The sequence below is a fragment of the Zea mays genome, chromosome 7, assembly GCF_902167145.1.
Source record: "Zea mays cultivar B73 chromosome 7, Zm-B73-REFERENCE-NAM-5.0, whole genome shotgun sequence".
NCBI lineage: Eukaryota > Viridiplantae > Streptophyta > Magnoliopsida > Poales > Poaceae > Zea > Zea mays.
The window spans coordinates 184,544,089-184,562,997 of NC_050102.1; the positions used below are offsets into that span (position 1 = coordinate 184,544,089).

The 18,909-nt window shown below is 46.1% G+C and overlaps 3 protein-coding genes and 1 pseudogene across 17 annotated transcripts; 3 read left to right on the plus strand and 1 right to left on the minus strand.

Annotated features, from left to right (window-relative positions):
* Positions 1 to 407: 407 nt before the first annotated feature.
* On the minus strand, positions 408 to 9,648 carry LOC542084 (nucleosome/chromatin assembly factor 104). 3 transcript variants are annotated; one of them, XM_008653626.3, is made up of 6 exons: positions 7,455 to 9,640; positions 5,708 to 5,851; positions 5,132 to 5,256; positions 3,024 to 3,119; positions 2,441 to 2,672; positions 408 to 924 (listed from the first exon to the last, which is right to left on the minus strand). In XM_008653626.3, the coding sequence occupies exons 1-5, from the start codon at positions 8,088 to 8,090 to the stop codon at positions 2,462 to 2,464; spliced, it is 1,212 nt and encodes a 403-aa protein (XP_008651848.1). In that variant the 5' UTR covers positions 8,091 to 9,640; the 3' UTR covers positions 408 to 924; positions 2,441 to 2,461. The 3 variants fall into 3 exon arrangements, with proteins under 3 accessions (XP_008651848.1, XP_008651847.1, NP_001105188.1); XM_008653625.3 differs by lacking the exon at positions 408 to 924 and adding an exon at positions 2,100 to 2,345 and having other exon boundaries at positions 7,455 to 9,648; NM_001111718.1 differs by lacking the exon at positions 408 to 924 and having other exon boundaries at positions 2,268 to 2,672; positions 7,455 to 8,086.
* On the plus strand, positions 8,283 to 9,788 carry LOC100278821 (uncharacterized). The gene has a single exon (NM_001291673.1). It carries the CDS (start codon positions 8,370 to 8,372, stop codon positions 9,579 to 9,581), a length of 1,212 nt encoding a protein of 403 aa, NP_001278602.1. The 5' UTR covers positions 8,283 to 8,369; the 3' UTR covers positions 9,582 to 9,788.
* On the plus strand, positions 8,289 to 12,114 carry LOC100279561 (uncharacterized). Of its 13 annotated transcripts, none has more exons than XM_035960531.1 (7): positions 8,294 to 9,587; positions 10,076 to 10,265; positions 10,411 to 10,799; positions 10,883 to 11,013; positions 11,076 to 11,294; positions 11,387 to 11,642; positions 11,744 to 12,114. In XM_035960531.1, the coding sequence occupies exons 3-7, from the start codon at positions 10,502 to 10,504 to the stop codon at positions 11,935 to 11,937; spliced, it is 1,098 nt and encodes a 365-aa protein (XP_035816424.1). In that variant the 5' UTR covers positions 8,294 to 9,587; positions 10,076 to 10,265; positions 10,411 to 10,501; the 3' UTR covers positions 11,938 to 12,114.
* Positions 12,115 to 12,403: 289 nt separating this feature from the next.
* Positions 12,404 to 17,278, plus strand: LOC103633624 (uncharacterized; annotated as a pseudogene).
* Positions 17,279 to 18,909: the final 1,631 nt, after the last annotated feature.

Sequence of the window (18,909 nt, forward strand, 5' to 3'; positions counted from 1 at the left end):
TAGATAACAGGATTAACCGAACTATGCCTTAGCAGGGGCTGGCAGCCGTCGTGGGCGTCCTAGGCTCCTAAATCCTAGGTGTTCCAGCTCGTACACGTATATATTGTTTTTTAAAGTTTTTGGAGCGGTACTCTAGTGGTCAAGATACCAAGCAGCTAAGCACAGTAGTAGGAGCACAAGCGCAATGCAGAGAGCACGTGAATTAAGTAAGGGATGGGAGGGAGCTGCTTCCCTCGATTTGGGCGTCCCGTTGCCGCCTAGTACACTGCCAATTAAAGAGGGGCATATACTCCCCTGTCTGAGTCTGATTGACGCGACGGGAGTAGTACTGGGGAACTGGTGCGGTGGAAGGGGCAAAAATAAAATAAAATAATATAAAATATTATATTTCCATTCTCACTTTATAATAACAATAAATATATTCCTAAGTTTATATCAAAATATATAAATATAGAAATATTGATGTCTTGGTTTAAACCGGAGAAGGAAGGAAGGAAGGAAGACGTGGATGGAGGGGACCCGGACCGACACGGGACTGTCACTGATTGACCGCGACCACACGGGACGGGATGGCGCCCGGACTCGGTGGGAAGCCGCGTGCGTGGCCCTGTTGCCTTTCGTACCGTGCCTCGGGCCTGCCTCCTCAACCAATGCTGGACCAACAGCGGCCCCTACGTACTATTCGCTACCTTTCTTTCTATAATGTTTTTATCACTATATATTACAGTTGTAAACAATTAACTTTAATCCAAAACAACATGACAGCGAACGATCCGATCAGAGGGTTGCCTTCCAGTCCCTATATCCATAAAACTTCATTGAAAAAAAAGATGTGATGGACAGAGAAGACGAAGAAGAAGAAGAGAGAGAGAAATGAACGCCTCCGTCTCCACGTGTGCCAGCCGTCCGGACGACCAGTTTCCCCTGACAACAATAGTATAGAAGGATGGCCTAAGTCATTATCGGCTAAGATAGGAAATATCTAATAAAAATATTCTTTCCTTTAGTCCAGCTAGATCGGTAATCTATAACACTTCACCTACTGAATCTTGGTCCGTCATTAACGGTTTGCCGAGAATCAAATGGACCACCGAGAATCAATTTCTTTCTTATGTACCTAACTGAATCATTTCCTCTATAACTCTACATATAATTTACATCAATATAGATACAATTACCTATTCGGTTGCTAGGGGATCGGAGGAAACTAAATTCGGTTCTATTCAATTTTGACTAGAAACAGATTTACTTCTCTCCAATACCTTCCTAACCGAACAGGCCCGCCAGCCCACCTACATGTCGATATGCTCTGGATAAGGATTTTAGTTCGAAGCCGACAATGACGGTGTATGAATGAACTGGATGTGAAAACAGCTCCAGATTGCTTTTGAGGCAATCACTTTGTTCTTGCATCTGCTGTCTGGTGATGTTTATTCTTTTTTTTATTTATTAGATAGAAGAAGAGGCTAGGGCCAGCAAGACAGTAGGCTGGGATATGTATGGCAGGCACATGAGGTGACCAGTCACGAGATAGTCGGATCAATCATGCTTGGAGCATGCATATGGCTGATGGAGCCTTGAGCGCTCGTCAGTACCATACCAGTGGCGGACAACCTTTTCCTCCTCCATCTTTTCGAGCAATGGGGGCCTGCCTGACAGCCAGGCGACGCGAATGATTGCGATGTGGCACGCACCATGATTGACTTCTTTCCAGGTCGAGGTTCTAGCGTTCTCTGCTACAAATGTCTGTCCATCCGATTCTGTTGACTGTTTCCCCGATGTGAATTTTTCTAATTATAGTCATTATATAATCTCTCTCTCTCTCTCTATATATATATATAGTTAATATTACAAAAATAATTTCTCGAAATGCGATAAACACATATAATATAAATACGCACTGAAATATACAATGTTTAGATGAAAAGGATACAATTCTAGATCAGTATTGGTTCGTTGAAGTATGTTAAATTTAATCAAATTTATATAGAAAGAAGGTACTATAATTTACCATGTACAATAGGTGTATCGTCAGATTAATCATGAAACATATTTTTATACTATAGTTTGGTTTTGATCAAACATATAATTCTTTTGGGACTGCAGGGAGTAGTAAGTTCCAAACTGGAAAAGAAGTCAACCCTGACCCTACAATTTCAAAGTTACATTTATGCCTAAAGGCTCAATCAGATTCAGACTATCAAGATTACTCAAGTCAATAACTGACTCTTTGCAGAGAGAAGTTTGAAAATAGGGGATAACATAAAGGATGTGATAGGAGATCTGCTGGAGATAGCCTAATGCATGTCACGGATTTAAAGAGTTCTTATAGATGCCCACTCTGGCTGCAGTGAACAAAAATAGCGAAATTGAAATCTCTCAAATCATACAGGTATATAACCCCTCCAGATACGCTTGCATCATTGGTCAGGTAACTCACCTTTATGCTTCGAGGCACGAGTCAGTTAACCTGCATGGAGAGGTCATCACAGTATATGCTTTCTGCCATCTCCCATATCTGCAGGATGTTGTCTTCAGACACGCTGGCAATGGCCCATTTCTCGCTAGGATTCCACGACAGCTCTGATATCTTGTCTGTGTGGCCTCCATGAACGAACAGCAGCTCCGGTGGTCCGTCGTCTGCGTCTTCCTCTGACTGCTCATCGCCAATCCTAAAGGGACACAACACAGAGAATCACAAAAAGCAAAAGGACGATGGTCAAAAGAAATGCTCACCAATAAGACCCCACCCTTTGCTTCACTTGGTATTAGATTCTGTTATATGCTGATGGAACATACAAAAAATAAAATAAAACCAAGGATTTCACTTTAAGAATATGAAATTTTAGCAAAATCATGTCAGCTTTTGCAACTAAAAGTTGTCAAAGGTAATTCCTACATCTGTTAATTATCTGTTAATTATTTGCTTGGAGAACTCCCCCAATGTACCTATTCAACTGGATAAATCTCATACAGCTGCAAACATAATACTCCACTTTCGAGCTGAATTTCACTCGACTTACCTATTAATATCCCATATCATCACTCTCTTGTCTGCGGCAGATGAAGCTAATACAGTAGCCAAATTTGGATTCCATTCAACCTGAAACACCTCCGCCCTACAGGTGCGAATTGCACAACATAAAATTTCAGACACATAACAATAAAAAGTAAGACAGGCTACATAAATGAGTTAAGTTAGATAGACAGATAGACTGATGTCGGGGGAATGACCCCCGGACCCACCGGTCAGTGAGCGTGCTGAGGAGAAGAGCACCTGATTGATAGGGCCCGTTAGTCAATCGGAAGAGACATATACGTCAAACCTGAAAGGACCCGCCCCCGGTCGAATCCCGCGGCACCGAGCCTAGGGTCAGGCGTGGCGAAACCTGACAAGGGAGGCCGGACGTGTCGAAAGGGAACCACTCGAGTGGATCCCGTGCCCGGCCCCGGACTGACCCGTCATAAATGACTGGCCGCATTAACCACGCCTAGCACCGAGCCACAGCGTGGGCGCCGATCCACTTCCCACTCATGACCTACGGACCCCTCGGGACGCATAACGCTCATGATCTACGAGCCTCCGGACTGTGGCGCGTTAATGGCCCCCACGCCCCTCGGCCTGCGGCGCACTTATGGCATATCGAACTATGCCTGAGTGCGCAGATCTCTCGCAGGGCACTACACGATGGGCTGCGCCGAGCCCCATGCTACGGAAGCCAGGGGTCGACGTAGCCGAAATGATGGCACCTATGACCATCGCCGCCCCCACGTCATCCATCACGATAACTACGCGATAGTCAGGCAGCCCCAGGCCCCATGAGTACGTGTGGACTCACCCGGGGTACGACTCCTCGCGGAAGCCACCGCTGGCCGACCCCTGTCCCGACCCATAAAAGGGAGAGGCTCGCCTTAGGGCAAGGGGGGATCGAGGAACAGAAGGACAAAACCGAACGCCTTCAGACGGAGACGAACCCACAAGAACGAATAGGACGAGCGCCGACGAGGATCAAGAGGCCGGAGCCCCACCAAGCCAAGACTTAGCTAGGACTCCACCTTGGAGCTTCTAAGATTCACTTCCACCCCGATAAGAGATCTGGGAGCCTCTCCTCTCTCTCTTTCTCTCGACTGCTTGTAACCCCTACTACGAGTCTAAACATCAATGGTGCCGGTAGCACAAGCCACCGATGACTGGAATTAGGGACATTTTGCCCGAACCAGTATAAATCTTGCGCCCTCCGGCATACTCTCCGGAGCCCGAAACGCGCACAATAAATTTGCTTATCGGAGCGAGTTACGAAACACCAACAGTTGGTGCGCCAGGTAGGGGCCTTGCGCGTTCCACGACCAGATCATCCAAGCTCCGTATGGCAAGCCGCGACAACAATCGACCTCCCAGAACGATGATCTGTTTTTGGGGGTCTTATCTTCCCCTTCAACGGTGAAGGAAAAGCCATCAGGGCCCCAAAAGTCCGACCCCTCTGCTAAGGTGAGCGAGGGCCAGCGGCGGCCCCTGCATTGACATCAACCGAGAAAGCGGCGTGGTCAAGGTGGTGCCCTCCCGGCCAACTTTGTTTGAAGGCCCCAACACAGCATCGAAGACCCTTGACGCCCTCAGCCTCACCCCACACGAGCGACGTCGAGAGCCCATGATTGAAATCGGAAAGGTCATTGGACACGACGCTTCTGGCGAAGTCCTGTAAAGCCAAGCGCGAGGGAGGCTCACCGTGGCCAAAGGCAGGGGGACATGCACAATAAATTTACTTGTTGGAGCAAGGTACGAAACACCGACAACTTATACAATGTGCTTCAAAGCAGGTTGCTAATACTTTCTAAAAGGAAATTTGCAAATTGACTTTTAATTGAACTTTGCAAATTGGTAAGTTTTTGCATTGAAGAAAACAATGCCATCTATGTTCTGTACCAACTGCACATTACAACAGTGTCATATATCTGCCACTGCCCTGCCCCATTAATATACCTGTTATCTTCCAACATATCAGTACAAATATATACAATGCAAAAATTTAAAGGGTTAAAAAATGCAGCTGTTTATTTGGCTACGGCACATTCTATGATTGGAAGAAATAAAGACTGAACACATAGGGTAGGGCACAGAAAAAATACGTACTCATGACTGTCAAAAGTATGCAAGCTTCTAGATAGTTTTCGCATGTCAAATAGGTTGATAGTTGTGTCTCCAGATGCTGTAGCCAATATCCATTCATTGAATGGATTGAATGACAAAGAGTTGACCTGGAAAACAGAAGCATGCATACTATGAACAGAAACCAATTCATGACACGACAAGACTGCCATACCGAACACAAAACATTTTTTTACAAAACCAAACTTTTCTTTGCAGCAAATAAAAACACCAACTGAAAGGTTGGATGACCATCAGTGCACACTGCACACCATTTGCCTTATCACAAGGAAGGCCACATATAACTGAATAACGTGTTTAAAATTATATTAGCCATAAAAATAAGGTACCAGAAGTAGGAAGTGTCAATACATAATTTCCAACAATAAACTAAAAAGGGGGAAATTATCTTATGGGGGTGCAGTGAACATTATCTTATAGCTATATAAATCTTGTTTCATATACAGCTCCTATGAACTGTTGATTATTGTGAAAATGCAATTGTGCAATAATCCAGGCCTCAAGATACAGTTTGATAATCCGTGATTACAGCATGCTTACCTCCTTTCGATGTGCAAGAATAGATTGTTCTGGTTTGTTTGTACGCAAGTCCCACATCATCAACTTACAGTCATCCCCAACAGATCCAAATATATGTTCATCCTTCAGGTGCCAAGCAACATCTTCAACGAGATCCTCATGAGCCTGCAAAAGTAAATATTCATTAGACCCTGGATAAAGACAACACAGTGGCAAGAAGATCACTATGCCCTTCTTTGTGTATAGTGACATAAATAAATAATCTTCATAAAACTCCTGATTTCTAACATGGTTTGAATGAATGCAATATAACATGAGTACTTATTACTGGGGACGTGACAAAAGCACCCGATGGAGAGCACAGCTGACGAGGGAAAGACCGGCAGCCAGGATCGAGGCAGCGACTGTGGCCCCCCAATGGGGAAGACCAGCAGCGGAAAAATGTGATTAAGGAAGAAGATTAGCCCTAACTCTAACCTGCTTTGATACCATGTTACTAACCTTAGGTTTAGAGAATGCAATTAGTCCTCAGGACATGTGTGTGTCTATAGACTCTGATACTATGGGCCTTAACATATATAGGTCATGTTTGGGGGGGCTTCACTTCAAGAATTTCAGCTTCGTTGCAGCTTTTTCTATCCAAATAGGTCCAGCTTCATGAGCTCTAATTTTAAAAAATTGAAACTAGAGACCAGTTTCAGAAATTTTCGAAGCTCCTCAAAGGGTGCTTCAGAAACAATACTTTCGTACCCTCTCATAAAGTTGCACAAAAAATTACTCACCACGCCACTGGTTACACACGTGACGCTTCGCTTCTATTGCTGTTCAAGCAGCTAGCTTAGAGATCGACACCATGGACTATTGTTTGTGCGTAAGTGTTTGTTTATATATTCAGTTTGTAAAAGAAGTTGTAGTTCCTGTGCAAGCCAAACACTACTCGAACCCACTCTAATAATTTGTTGAAACTGTTTTATAGTGAAGCTAAAAACCCGAAGCTGAAATTTTTGAAGTGAAACCCTTCCAAACAGATCCATAGCTGTGGGAATAACAAATGAAAAAGAAACACAAAACATGAAGCAGATTTCCTTGGCAACATAAAGAGGAAATAACTAAACTCACTTCGAAAAAACATATATGTAGGAATGGAGTGGATTTCAGAAGCTTGCGTGGCCAAATTATATGTAGAGTGTAGAAAGAGCATGGACATGTTAGGGAATAAGTGGATCACAGTGAGTCGCTACTGAGGGACCAGACAACTGCTTCATTTCTAATACTATTACCATTTTAAGCATATTAAAAACAGATGTCACATGTTATTTCCTTGATTGAACAACACAAAGCATACAAACTTCTGACATCAGACATAATAAATTGGTTCACAGAATAAGATAAGACCTAAAGCGTACAAAGCCATGCTCCAATTTCTCTCAAGATGTGCCTAGTCTTGCTTCTTTTCGTTAAACCTACATCTCAATCACCTCCTGTTGACTCGTTATTATCATAAAATAATTATGGAAAATCTATATGAACTTGAGTTACTGCACACACGGTTCTAATCCCAATGTTTGTATAGTACAAACAAACATAGTACCATTAGGAAAAGAAAAGAAGTACAAATCAAATTACTCCGGTGCATCGAGTCATACGTTAATCAAGTGACTGTAAGCATATGGCCCGAAAAATGCAGCGATAATAATTAGTGAATAAAGAGCACTGACACATTAATTAATAGAAGAAAAAGAAACACGATCATCCAACGGGGCATTACCACAAACACCTGTTGTGCATCCAGAACAGGAGCGCCACTCCCAGAGGAGATGTCCCACAAGCAAATCTTCTTATCATACGAGCCGCTCAGCAGCCACCCCTCCTTCATCGGGCTCCATGACAAGCCATAACCCTCCGCCTCATGCCCCTTGAGCACAACTTCGGCGCCGCTCTTCCCGCTGCCGTCGTCATCGCCGAGATGGTACACGTGCACCTCGTCGACGCACGTTTTGGTGGCCACCGTATAGGGACGCTGCGGCATGCAGCGCGCGCGGTTGACCTCGCCACGGTGTGGCGCCACGCGCGAGACGGATACGGATGGGAACGGGACGGCGCCGCCCGAGGCAGCGACGGCTGCAGCGAGGCGAGGTGGGAGCGGTAGCACCGCGTCCAAGACCATGAGGTTGTTGGGGGCCTCGTCGGAGGTGTGCGTACCCACGACGAGCCGGTGGCTGCGGGCCGAGGACTCCGATGGGAGCCACTGCACGGTGAGCGATGGCCACTCGAGCGGGTGGGAGATGACGAGGTCGTAAAGCACCGCCGCGTTCTTCTTCCAGTTCCGGTACTCCTCCATATTCGCCGCCGACGCGGATACCGTCGGTGGGGGGCTCGCCGGTGTGGAGGATCCGCCGTCCATGGTTACTCCGATTTACTGCTTTGCGCGGGAAGTGGAGGCAGCCTGCTGCTCGTCTCCCGCCAAAAGGGATTTGGGACGAAGCGGAAGCGGCGGATGGGTAGGCAAGGACCAAGGAGAGAGGGCTTTTAACGCGGATTAGTTGGGCCTCAAGACATAAAAAGCCCAAACACATCTAGTTGAGCAAGCCCGTCCCATGAGCCCACGAAGTGGAGGATCAGCAAGCACGAGCGTCTCGAGCTCGCGTCGCGTCCGTTTGCTGCGCCCTCCGCCGCCGCCGCAATGATGCAGCCGCATCTGCCCTCCCCGGCGAGGCTGGGGCTCACAGCCTCGTCGCCGTCGCTCCCGCCCAATCCGGTCCCCTTGAATCCCACATCCTCGCCTTCACACGGTAGCCTGCCCTCGAGCGCAGCCGCTGGCACCAGTGCTGCCCCAACCCTAACCACCTCGCCGTCGCTGCTACCGCTCCTGCCGCCGCTTCCGCGCGCGCAATCGCTGCTCCAGCTTATATCGTCGCTCGCTTCCAACCTCTTGGAACTCTCGGCGAACCGCGCCGCGTGGATCTCAGCGTACCGAGGATCGCTTCCCACCTTCCTCCCATCGGCGTCCTCCGCGCCGCCGCTCGCAACCCCGATCTCCTCCACCAAGGACGCGCTCTCTCTTGTCACCACCCTGCAGACGCAGCTCTTCGAGGCCGTCGCCGAGCTGCAAGAGACCCTCGATCTGCAGGATGCGCGCGCGCGCCTTGTCCGTGAGGCGCGTGGCAAGGATGCTGCGCTGCTAGCCTTTGCGAAGAAGCTGCATGAGGCTCACCAAGTACTTGACCGCCTCGTCGACGACTACGCTGACTACCGTCGCGATCCCAAACGCCCGCGTGGCGCCGCTGCTGCTGACGATCCCGAGCCGGCGTCAGAGGGCGACTTCGGCACGTCCCTCCACTCCAGCCTTAAGCTTGATGACATCCTGACCTACGCGCACCGCATAAGTTACACAACCTTTGCTCCGCCGGAGCATGGTGCTGGGTTGCCTCTCCGTGTTAGCCTGCCACCTGTACCACAGGAGAATCAGATGAGAGCGTCGCAGCTGTATCTGTTTGCTGATTTGGATGTAGGGGTACCCAAGAAGCCATTGGATGCGAAGGACGGGATCGCGGCAGAAGTGGAGGTTGCGCCGCTGTATGAGGCACCACAGGAGGGGCCGTCGAGGCTACCAAACACCTTGCCACCCATGTTCCCGAAGGAGCTAAAGCCGCCGCCGGGATGGAAGCCTGGTGATCCGATCACGCTACCACTTGATGAGATACTACCTGGTATCAAGGGTGAAGAGCGGGAGGCACAGGCCCCTGTGCCGCAGGCACCTGTTTCAGTGCGACCAGTGGCACCAATGGGACCAGAGACAATACAGGTCAAGCCTGTGCAGCTTGATTTTGGGAGCAGTAGTAGTGACGAGTACAGTAGTGACGTTGGGAGCTCAGAAGAAGATGATGAGGATTAGTGCTCGGTAAGCTGCTCTATTTTGTTGGCTTTCAATTGTAGTTGCCTTTCTATCGTATGCTTGGAGTAGAATCTTCTATGCTAGCGATTTTTACCTGCTCATGTCTTACTGACTATTTATGAACTTTAGGGCTGATCTCAGATCATTGTAATGGTGCTTTATCCTGTACTTCTTAAACCAATGTATTCTACCATTGATTTTACTTATTATATGCTTAGTATCAATTGTTTACCTTTGTTAAATTGTTATATTCCTGCAATACAGTAGATTGTTACCAGTTTCAAATTGTTTGTGTTCTTACCAAATAACAATGATAGCCGCGAGAATGGTATTTGCACAATTGAGTTACAAGGTGTTGTGAGTGTGAACTTCTAACTTTGCACTTGTGATTCATGTTAGTCGTTTATTTGTATTCTCAGTGAGCCTTTGTTGTACAGGAGTTACTCCAGATCTTCTCTATATGTGGAAGCTTATCTAGTTTTTTTTTTTGAAAGAGATTTATTTCTCTGCTTACCAGTTTACAAGGATAACAGAAGATGAGAAGAACAATAGCAGCAGCAAAACAATCTAAATCAGACATCACACTTGTAGCTGAATTCCAACAGGATACCCGAACCCACTCCAGGAACCCAAAGGCAACAGGAACACCACCTCTTGCACTTGTACAGAGGCTCAAATCACTGTGTATGTGATTTAACTGGGTTTTTCTTCTTCTTGTGATTTAACTGTGTACATGTGAATGCTGCATTCCATAGGTCTTACTTAGCGGGATGCATGTGATCTTCTGAATAAGGTCGTTTCGTATGGTCCCGTGGTTAGGTGTCTACAGATGCAGTGCATTCAGCTGTCCCACCACACCACCTTCTCAGCCGACCGAAAGGCATCTTACTTATCCCAATCAGCCTGCCACAGTGGCGAGAATGGAACCGTACCTCCAGTGGTTAGGGATACAGCTCATGGAGCTCGGCGGTACCGCAATGTCGCTGCTGCTGCTGCTCGTGCTCGCCGCGTCGCCATTGCAGCAGGCCAGGGCGGTTGGCGGCGGCAGGCCGCGGGTGCCGGCCATCCTGGTGTTCGGCGACTCCATCGTGGACACGGGCAACAACAACGCCGTCCTCACGCTCACCAAGTCCAACTTCAGGCCATACGGCAAGGACCTCAACGGCGGCGTACCCACCGGACGCTTCTCCAACGGCCGGATTCCGACGGACTTCGTAGGTTCGTGTCCCGCGCCGCTAGCTGCGATGCGACTCGAGCACGAGCCTAATTAACGAACAGTCGCTGTATGGATGCCTGTGCAGCTTCACGGCTCGGCTTGAAAGATCTGGTTCCGGCGTATCTCGGCACCGACCTCAGCGACGACGACCTCTGCACGGGCGTCAGCTTCGCGTCTGGGGGCACCGGCTACGACCCGCTCACCTCCACTCTCGTGGTAAACAACAAACGAACGACCCCCGTTGAAATGCCTTTCTTCAGGCAGTTCTGCCGATGCAGGAGGAGCTCAACATGTTCGCGGAGTACAAGGAGAGGCTCGCAGGGGTCGTCGGAGACGAGGCCGCCGCCGCAGGAATCGTGGCCGAAAGCCTGTTCCTTGTCTGCGCCGGGTCGGACGACATCGCCAACAACTACTACCTCGCCCCCGTCAGACCTCTGCAGTACGACATCTCGGCGTACGTGGATTTCCTTGTGGAGCAGGCCTGCGACTTCATTAGGGTGAGTGACATCTTCTTTCTCCAGTCTCCACTCGCAGCGCAGTCACACTTGCTTGCAACTCATTGTCATGCATGCGCCTGGCGGTTGTCTAGCAACTGTACCAGCAAGGGGCCAGGAGGATCGCGGTCCTGGGGATGCCGCCGGTCGGGTGCGTGCCCTCGCAGCGGACCCTCGCCGGCGGCCTAGCCAGGGACTGCGACCCCGCTCGCAACCACGCGGCGCAGCTGTACAACTCCAGGCTGAAGGAGGAGGTAGTGCTGCTCCAGAAGGAGCTGGCGTGCCAGAGAATCGGCTACGTGGATATCTACGACGTCCTGCAGGACATGATCACGAACCCCTGCAAATACGGTGCATACCTCTCTTGTTGCCCTGGCCCTGGCCGCCCCCCGCCCCCCCCCCCCCCCCCCCCCCCCCCGCCCTGAAATCTGAATGGTGGTGTGGTGTTGCAGGCTTCGAGGTCTCCACGAGAGGATGCTGCGGCACCGGGGACTTGGAGGTGTCGCTCCTGTGCAACCAGCTGACGGCGCCGACGTGCCCTGACGACCGGAAATACGTCTTCTGGGACAGCTTCCATCCCACCGAGAAAGCATACGAGATCATCGTGGACTACCTGTTCCCGAGATACATAGAGAACCTGCTATAATTACTTCTGCTTTACCGTCGCTTCTTTAATTCGATCGTTTCTAGTTGTTGTCAAGTTTAGACATGCCGTCTTTGTTTCCCAATTTAAGCTTTTGCTTTAAAACTCAAGACTTTTCAAGGAAATGAAATGACACCTGCTAGCTTGTTGCAAGCTGTAAAGATTGATTGGTTTTGTTTACTTGTTCCGTGTGAAACAACTTTAAGGCTAGGCAGCCGCGGGGACACCTCTTCTTCTTTTCCAGTCGGTCGTCCTTGGTTTGCAAGAACGAACACGAGCCTAAATAAAGTAGGTTGGCGATACAATGAGGGGGTGTTTGGTTTCTAGGGACTAATGTTTAGTCCCTAGATTTTATTCCATTTTAGTTCCAAAATTACCAAATATAGAAACTAAAACTTTATTTTAGTTTTTATATTTAGCAATTTATACACTAAAAAGGAATAAAATAAAGGGACTAAACATTAGTCCCTAGAAACCAAACACCCCCTGAATGGAGAGACTCTTGCAGGCTATGCGACAGAGAGCCCCTAAATTAGGCCTCGTTCGTTTCCGAGGATCAGCCCATTCCAGGCCTCGTTTCACCCGAAGGGTGGAACGAATGGGTCTGGTTTGGAATTTGGTAGAATTTATTTATATTATTCGTTTCGGCCCGAATTGGAATGGAAACTGGCCCGGATTAAAATTTTCCTTCACCTCACGGCCCGGAACCAACCCTTGTGTGGTACCTCCGGATCGAAGCCGGGACACACGCGACCGACGCGGCGGCGGCTCGACGCGACTGGCGCGACAACGGCTTTGACGCGACCGGCACGGTGGCGGCGCACAGCCCCGACGACGACCCTCCTCGCTGCCTTCTCCCCGGTGAGGATCTGCTCTCTTCCTTCCCTCTCCTATCCTCTGCTCTCGCTGCCCCAAACTCTCGCCCTCGATCTCGGTCCTCTCCGCTCTCACCAAGTGCGCCGCCACGTGCAAGAACTGTGTCCCTGTGTTTTGGTGCATCGGCGACTCCCGAGCCCGCGCGCGCAATGGCTCAACGGCTGCGGACAGGATGAGTGGGCGGAGGGCAGGATGAGTGGGCGGCGCAACGGCTGCGGCGGCTCGGGCGAGCCGGATCCTGCGGAGAAGAGGTCGTCCTCGTCAAGCTCGAAGGCCGTAGAGGCCGACTGTTCTACAAGCAGGCAGCCACCAAAACTGATCATAGGGTTCTGATCTGCTCGATGCCCATCGTAGCTGTAGAGGTTGCTTCGTAGCAGTTGTCTCGCGTCCATAGGCTTCTGATAAACTTGGTCGTCTAAGTACCCGCTTGGCATTTTCATTTTGCCCTGTTGAATGTCCGTCGGAAGTCTGAATAACTGCTTGCCTGAAATGAATACATATCGGATATTACATCCTGAATTGCCTTTCATTTCTGATTGATATCATATGGAATTTCTTCCCAACGTGTTACTACTTACTACTATCGCTCTACAACTGATCAATTGTTTATTCCGAAAATGCATGTCACCTTGAGTTCCACGCTATTGTTTGCTGCTAGCTAGTATCATTGCTCAGCCTCTCAAGTTCTTGTTCAGAAACCTGCACTTCTCTGCTTGTATATATCAAGTCGCGGCGAATGTTTTTGAACTGGTTGCCTGCCTGAAACAACTGAATTCGGACGTGCATGACACTTCTGTTTGATCCCACATCAAACAGAATTATTTATCCTGATTCATAATTATAGTATAACGCTATTGTTTGCTGCTAGCTAATACTCTGCATGCATAATTATAGTTGCCCTGCGTAGATTTATTTATCCCGATTCATTTGTGTGCCTAGATTCATGTGTTTTCTTCAAGAATTTAGTGTATACTTTATAATCATGTATGCCAGCTACTTATTTGAGTTGTTACATGTAGATCCCTACAACACCAATTATAGTTGGGGAAGGTGAACCTTCTCCCTCTTGGGATCCGGTACCAACTCCAAAAGGTATTAAATTCTTTGTACATATATATGGTTTACTTTAGTCCTTATTACTTGTACTTTTGAAATGATACATGATTTGCTTTAAGTCTATTTTATTATTTAACTTCTACCAGACAAAAAAATATTCTTTAGTTCTACAATGAGTATCTCATTGCGGGATCGTATTAGAAAGAGGAGGGAAGAAGAAGATGATGACATGATGATATTTATTTTCCCCGCCTTATATCTGATGGGTTCTACTAGAGGTGGGGGACAAAAGAAGAAACTTCATACCTCAGATGAGACAGGCGAGGTTAAGGTTCGTCGACTCCTCGAGGGACATGTCAAGAACTGTCAAGTTACATTTCGGATGGAACCACACATCTTCAGAGAGCTTGCAACTTATCTTAGAAGGAGAAGGATCATTGTTGATACAAGGATCACGGTCGAGGAGAAGTTGGGGTTCTTCTTATACATGCTAAGTCGCAACGCCTCATATTAGGATCTCCAAGTGTATTTTGGGCACAGTAATGACACATTCCATCATCACATCAACCACTTCTTCAATAAGGTCATTCCTGTCCTATCTCGTCGTTTCATTCAGCCTCCTGATCCTAATCAAGTGCATCAAAAAATACAAGGTAATCCTAGATTCTATCCATTCTTTAAGAATTGTCTCGGTGCCATTGATGGAACTCATATTCCTATTTCTATATCTCCTGATAAACATTCTCCTTTTCGAAATCGGAAGGGAACACTTAGCATAAATGTGATGGTGGCATGTGATTTCGATCTCAATATCACTTTTGTTTCTAGTGGTTGGGAGGGATTGGCTACAGATTCTAGAATGCTAAGATCAGCTATGAGCAAGGGTTTTCAGGTACCTCTAGGAAAATTCTATCTAGTTGATGGTGGGTATGCAAATACTCCATCTTTTCTTGCTCCATACCGAGGAGTTCGGTACCACTTGAAGGCCTTGTTCGTTTGTATCAGATTGCACCCGAAAACGTTCCACCTAATTAAAGTTTATATAAATTAGAGAAACAACCCGGTTAGGAATGGTTCCAACCCACCAATCCGGCAGAAACGAACAAGGCCGAAGGAATTTGGGGCTGGACATCGAAGACCACAGAACCCGAAGGAGCTCTTCAACCATCGTCACGCACTTCTGAGGAACCATGTGGAAAGGGCTTTGGGGTGCTTAAAAAGCGCTTCTCCATTCTCAAAGTTGCCACGTTCCACACACTGGAAAACCAAGTAAAGATACCTATAACTGTTGCCATCTTCCACAATCTAATCCGATCACTTCATGGTGATGAGGATTGGTTAGATCATCAGCCGGATAATATTGATCCATCAAACTTTGTTGATCTACCAAGTGGTGATCAAATGAGTGACCCAGGCACTACACAAGGCAATGCTTTAAGAGATACCATCGCCCAAGAAATGTGGGCTCAATACCAACAACATCTAAATTAGTATTTTCGTGGTTGAATAAGTTATAATAATTTAATTAGTAGTATTGTAACATGTAAAACAACACTTTAAGTTAGTAGTATTGTAAAATATAATAAGTTTTTTCTTTAAAAAGCTATGGTTGGAAAAGGCTCCCCAAGGTTCAACATAGGTGGTTCCCCAAAGTTGCGTAGGTTCATTCCTACAACAAGTGCTACTAAAAAGAAGGCTTCTCCTAAATGCAGTGGGGCAAAAAAGAGTGGAAGTTCTCCAAGAGGTATTGTGTTCAATGTTTCTTCATGCTTTCTTGTAAGTTTTATATTACTGATGTGTGACCATTGTTTATGTAGTAGTGAAACAAAGAGCGGATTGGAATCCAGGCATTGAGAGGTCTCTTGTTGACATTCTCCATGAATTTAAAGAAAGTGGATATAGAGGTGACAATGGTTGGAACTCCGAAGGGTGGAATAGAATGGTCAAGGAGTTTCATGTGAGGAACAAGTATGTCTCCTTTACAAAGTCTTAAATTCAGGATGAAGAAGGTCAGCTGAAGAGAGACTACAAGATGCTCAAAGCAGCAAAGCAACAGAGTGGGTCCACCTGGAATGAGAAAAGGAATATGGTTGAAGGACCACCAGCTTTGTGGGAGAATCTCATGGTGGTAAGTTGATTTCTTGAAATTCAATTATCAAATTAGTTATGTAGGATAACCTTATAATGATAATCTCGTATTTGATCAATGTTTTTTAATTGTGCAGACATTTCCTAAAATCAAGAAGTTTAACAACAACAAGGCAACCTTCCCGCTCTTTGATGCTTTGGGAGAGCTTTATGATGGTAAGTTTCCAAACATCATACTGAAATATATAATATAGTTTAACTTCTGAATTTCAGTATGATCCTTCTAAATGTCCCATTCAAAATGTCCCATTCTTTCCACTCGTGCTCTAGGTAGAGACATATTTTTGCTAAGTTTATATTTCTTTGTTATTGTGTAGGACACTTGGCTGAAGGGACTTGGAATTGCACTTCTCTTGAGGCACCGCAAGAGGAAGAACCGAATGAGCAACTTCAGGATGCAGAAGATGGACCACAAGGCTTTGATCTGAATGTTGTTCATGATGTAGATGATGAAGTTGATGATGCACTCACTGAAAGGAATGAAGATATGCTTGAAGGAAGGGCTAATACTCTGTCACGAGATGAAGAAAGTGGACAGCGAAGACCTGTTGCGTCAAGAAACAAGCAAGAAAAGGAACCAAAGAAGCCTAGAAAGACTGACAACATAGAAAATATGATGAACAAATACCTAGAAATGAGGAGCAAGCAAGTAGAAGATGAAGTTGCAAGAGAAAAGGAAGCAAGAGAAAAGGAGACAAGAGAAAAGGAGGCAGCTCAAAGTGAAGATTTCTCCATCAAAAGGTGCATATCAGTTCTGAACACAATGGAAGAAGTGACCAAACTGGAGAAGGCAAAAGCATATTCAGTCTTCACCAAGAGCAAAGAGAATAGAGAGACTTTCATATGTGCATGTGAAGCGGATCAAGAATCAGCTTTGATTTGGCTAAGAAATGAGATGGCTTAGTAGGTATGATATTTGTGTCTTTACCTTCCACTCAACCATATTCACTTGGGCCTTTATATTCCAATCTAATTGTTCTATTTGTTTGGACAGGTTTGGGTGATCAATCGGTGATGCTTAGCACATCTGGAGGTTTCTTATTTTGAACTGACATGCTTAGTTCTAAAGTGATGTTTCTTCTTAGCACATCTGTTCTATCTCTTAGCTGTTGAAGATGTCAGTCTATCAAGACTGTTCTTTGCGTTTGTTGGCAAGACTATAATTTATTTGGCAAGACTATAATTTATTTGACATGCTTTGTTGTTTTAAAACTATTTTGGCTTTACTACTACGTACCAAGTCTGCTGTTGGTGCTCTATTGTAGAATGCTGTCCAAAACAGAAGCTTTTGCTGGACAGGTGACGTGCTTACAAGCTCAGATTGATTCATGAAATTGCTTTGTTTCTGTTGGTGTACCAATTTTTTTGAGTTTTGTTTGTGACATTGTGTGTGGCTGAAAATTTGATTTCAACTGAAGTGACAAGATTCAATCCTTTGCTACCAAACAGATAAAAATTGCTTCCCTTGATTCATTCTAGCCGGATTAATTACATGTCCGGAACAAGTGAAAGGGTCGGATCCACTGAATCCTGGCTTGTAACTGTTCCTAGCCTGGATTCAGTCCTGAGCTGCCGAACATGCCCTTATACTCTCTCTGTTCCAAAAGTTTGGAACGTAGTTTTTTTCCATCAACATCCATTCGAATGAGATGACGAATATAGATACACATACTACATTCATAGATTAATTAATTAATGCTTGTTTATTATATTTTGGGACAAAGCAGTAGCATATATACAGAAATGTCTAAGAAAACACGTAGAGTGTCTGAAAAACAAAAATGTCTTAATCTTACCCTAAAAATTACTTAATGTTTCTCTTAAAACAAGAATGGCTTAATGTTTTACTGTGCGATGGAAGTCAAGCCACACGGACGTGAAAGAGAGTCGAGTAGGCGTGAAGGCGGGGGGGGGGGGGGGGGGGGGGTTTCCGTGGATGGGCATGCCAGGGTGGTCCAAGTGATGGACCGTCGGTGATGAATAGAGAGAGGGAGAGTGTAACCAACGTTATTTGTCATCCTAGGTGAAGTTTTACCTAGACGGTTATATATCTATATATATTATTTGTCACCTACAACTACGAGAGAATTGGTTCATCACCTGGACCTACGATCTAACCGCACCAAGCGAGCAATCGGCTGCGATCGGTGGAACGAACCACCAGACCAAGGGGACGGATCAGGGACCGTGCGTGGTGGGGTTCTATTTGGGTGATATGTTTTTCACGTCCATTTTTTAGGTGGACCCATTTTATGTATTTTAGGGCATGTTTGGTTTGTTATCTAACTTATCACATTTTGACTAACTTTTCTTACTAAGGTTAGTTTTTCAATTCGGACGACTAACCTTAGTCAAAGTGTGGCACAATAGCCACAAACTAAACATGCCCTTAATACGGGTTTCAATCATTCCACTTACTTTTATTACAGCTTTAGTCATTTCGTTAGAGTTTCATTCATTTCATCACAATTTCAGTCATTTTATCACAATCACAATCATTTTTCTCAGTTTCAGTCATTCTGTCACAGTTTCAGCCAATTCGTCACAGTTTCAGTCAATTCGTTGTGGCTATTCAGTTTGTTATAATTTAAGTTTTAGTCATTCCGTTACAGTTTTTTAGTTATTCTGTTACAGATTCAGTTATTTTGTTACCGCTTCAGTCATTCTGTTACATATTCCGCTATTCTGTTATAGATTCAGTCATTCTGTTATCGTTACCTTAAGTTGAGACGTGTCTATCTGTTGGTCACATAATAAGTCTTTTTGTTGCATAACGGGGAACGAGAGAGTGGATTGGATTCAATCTATTGCTTTAATTTAAAGCGCATACATCATGTGGGCCATAGGGGTGGCATGTCGGACGAGGTTGGTGGATGATCTAGGTGATGGACATCC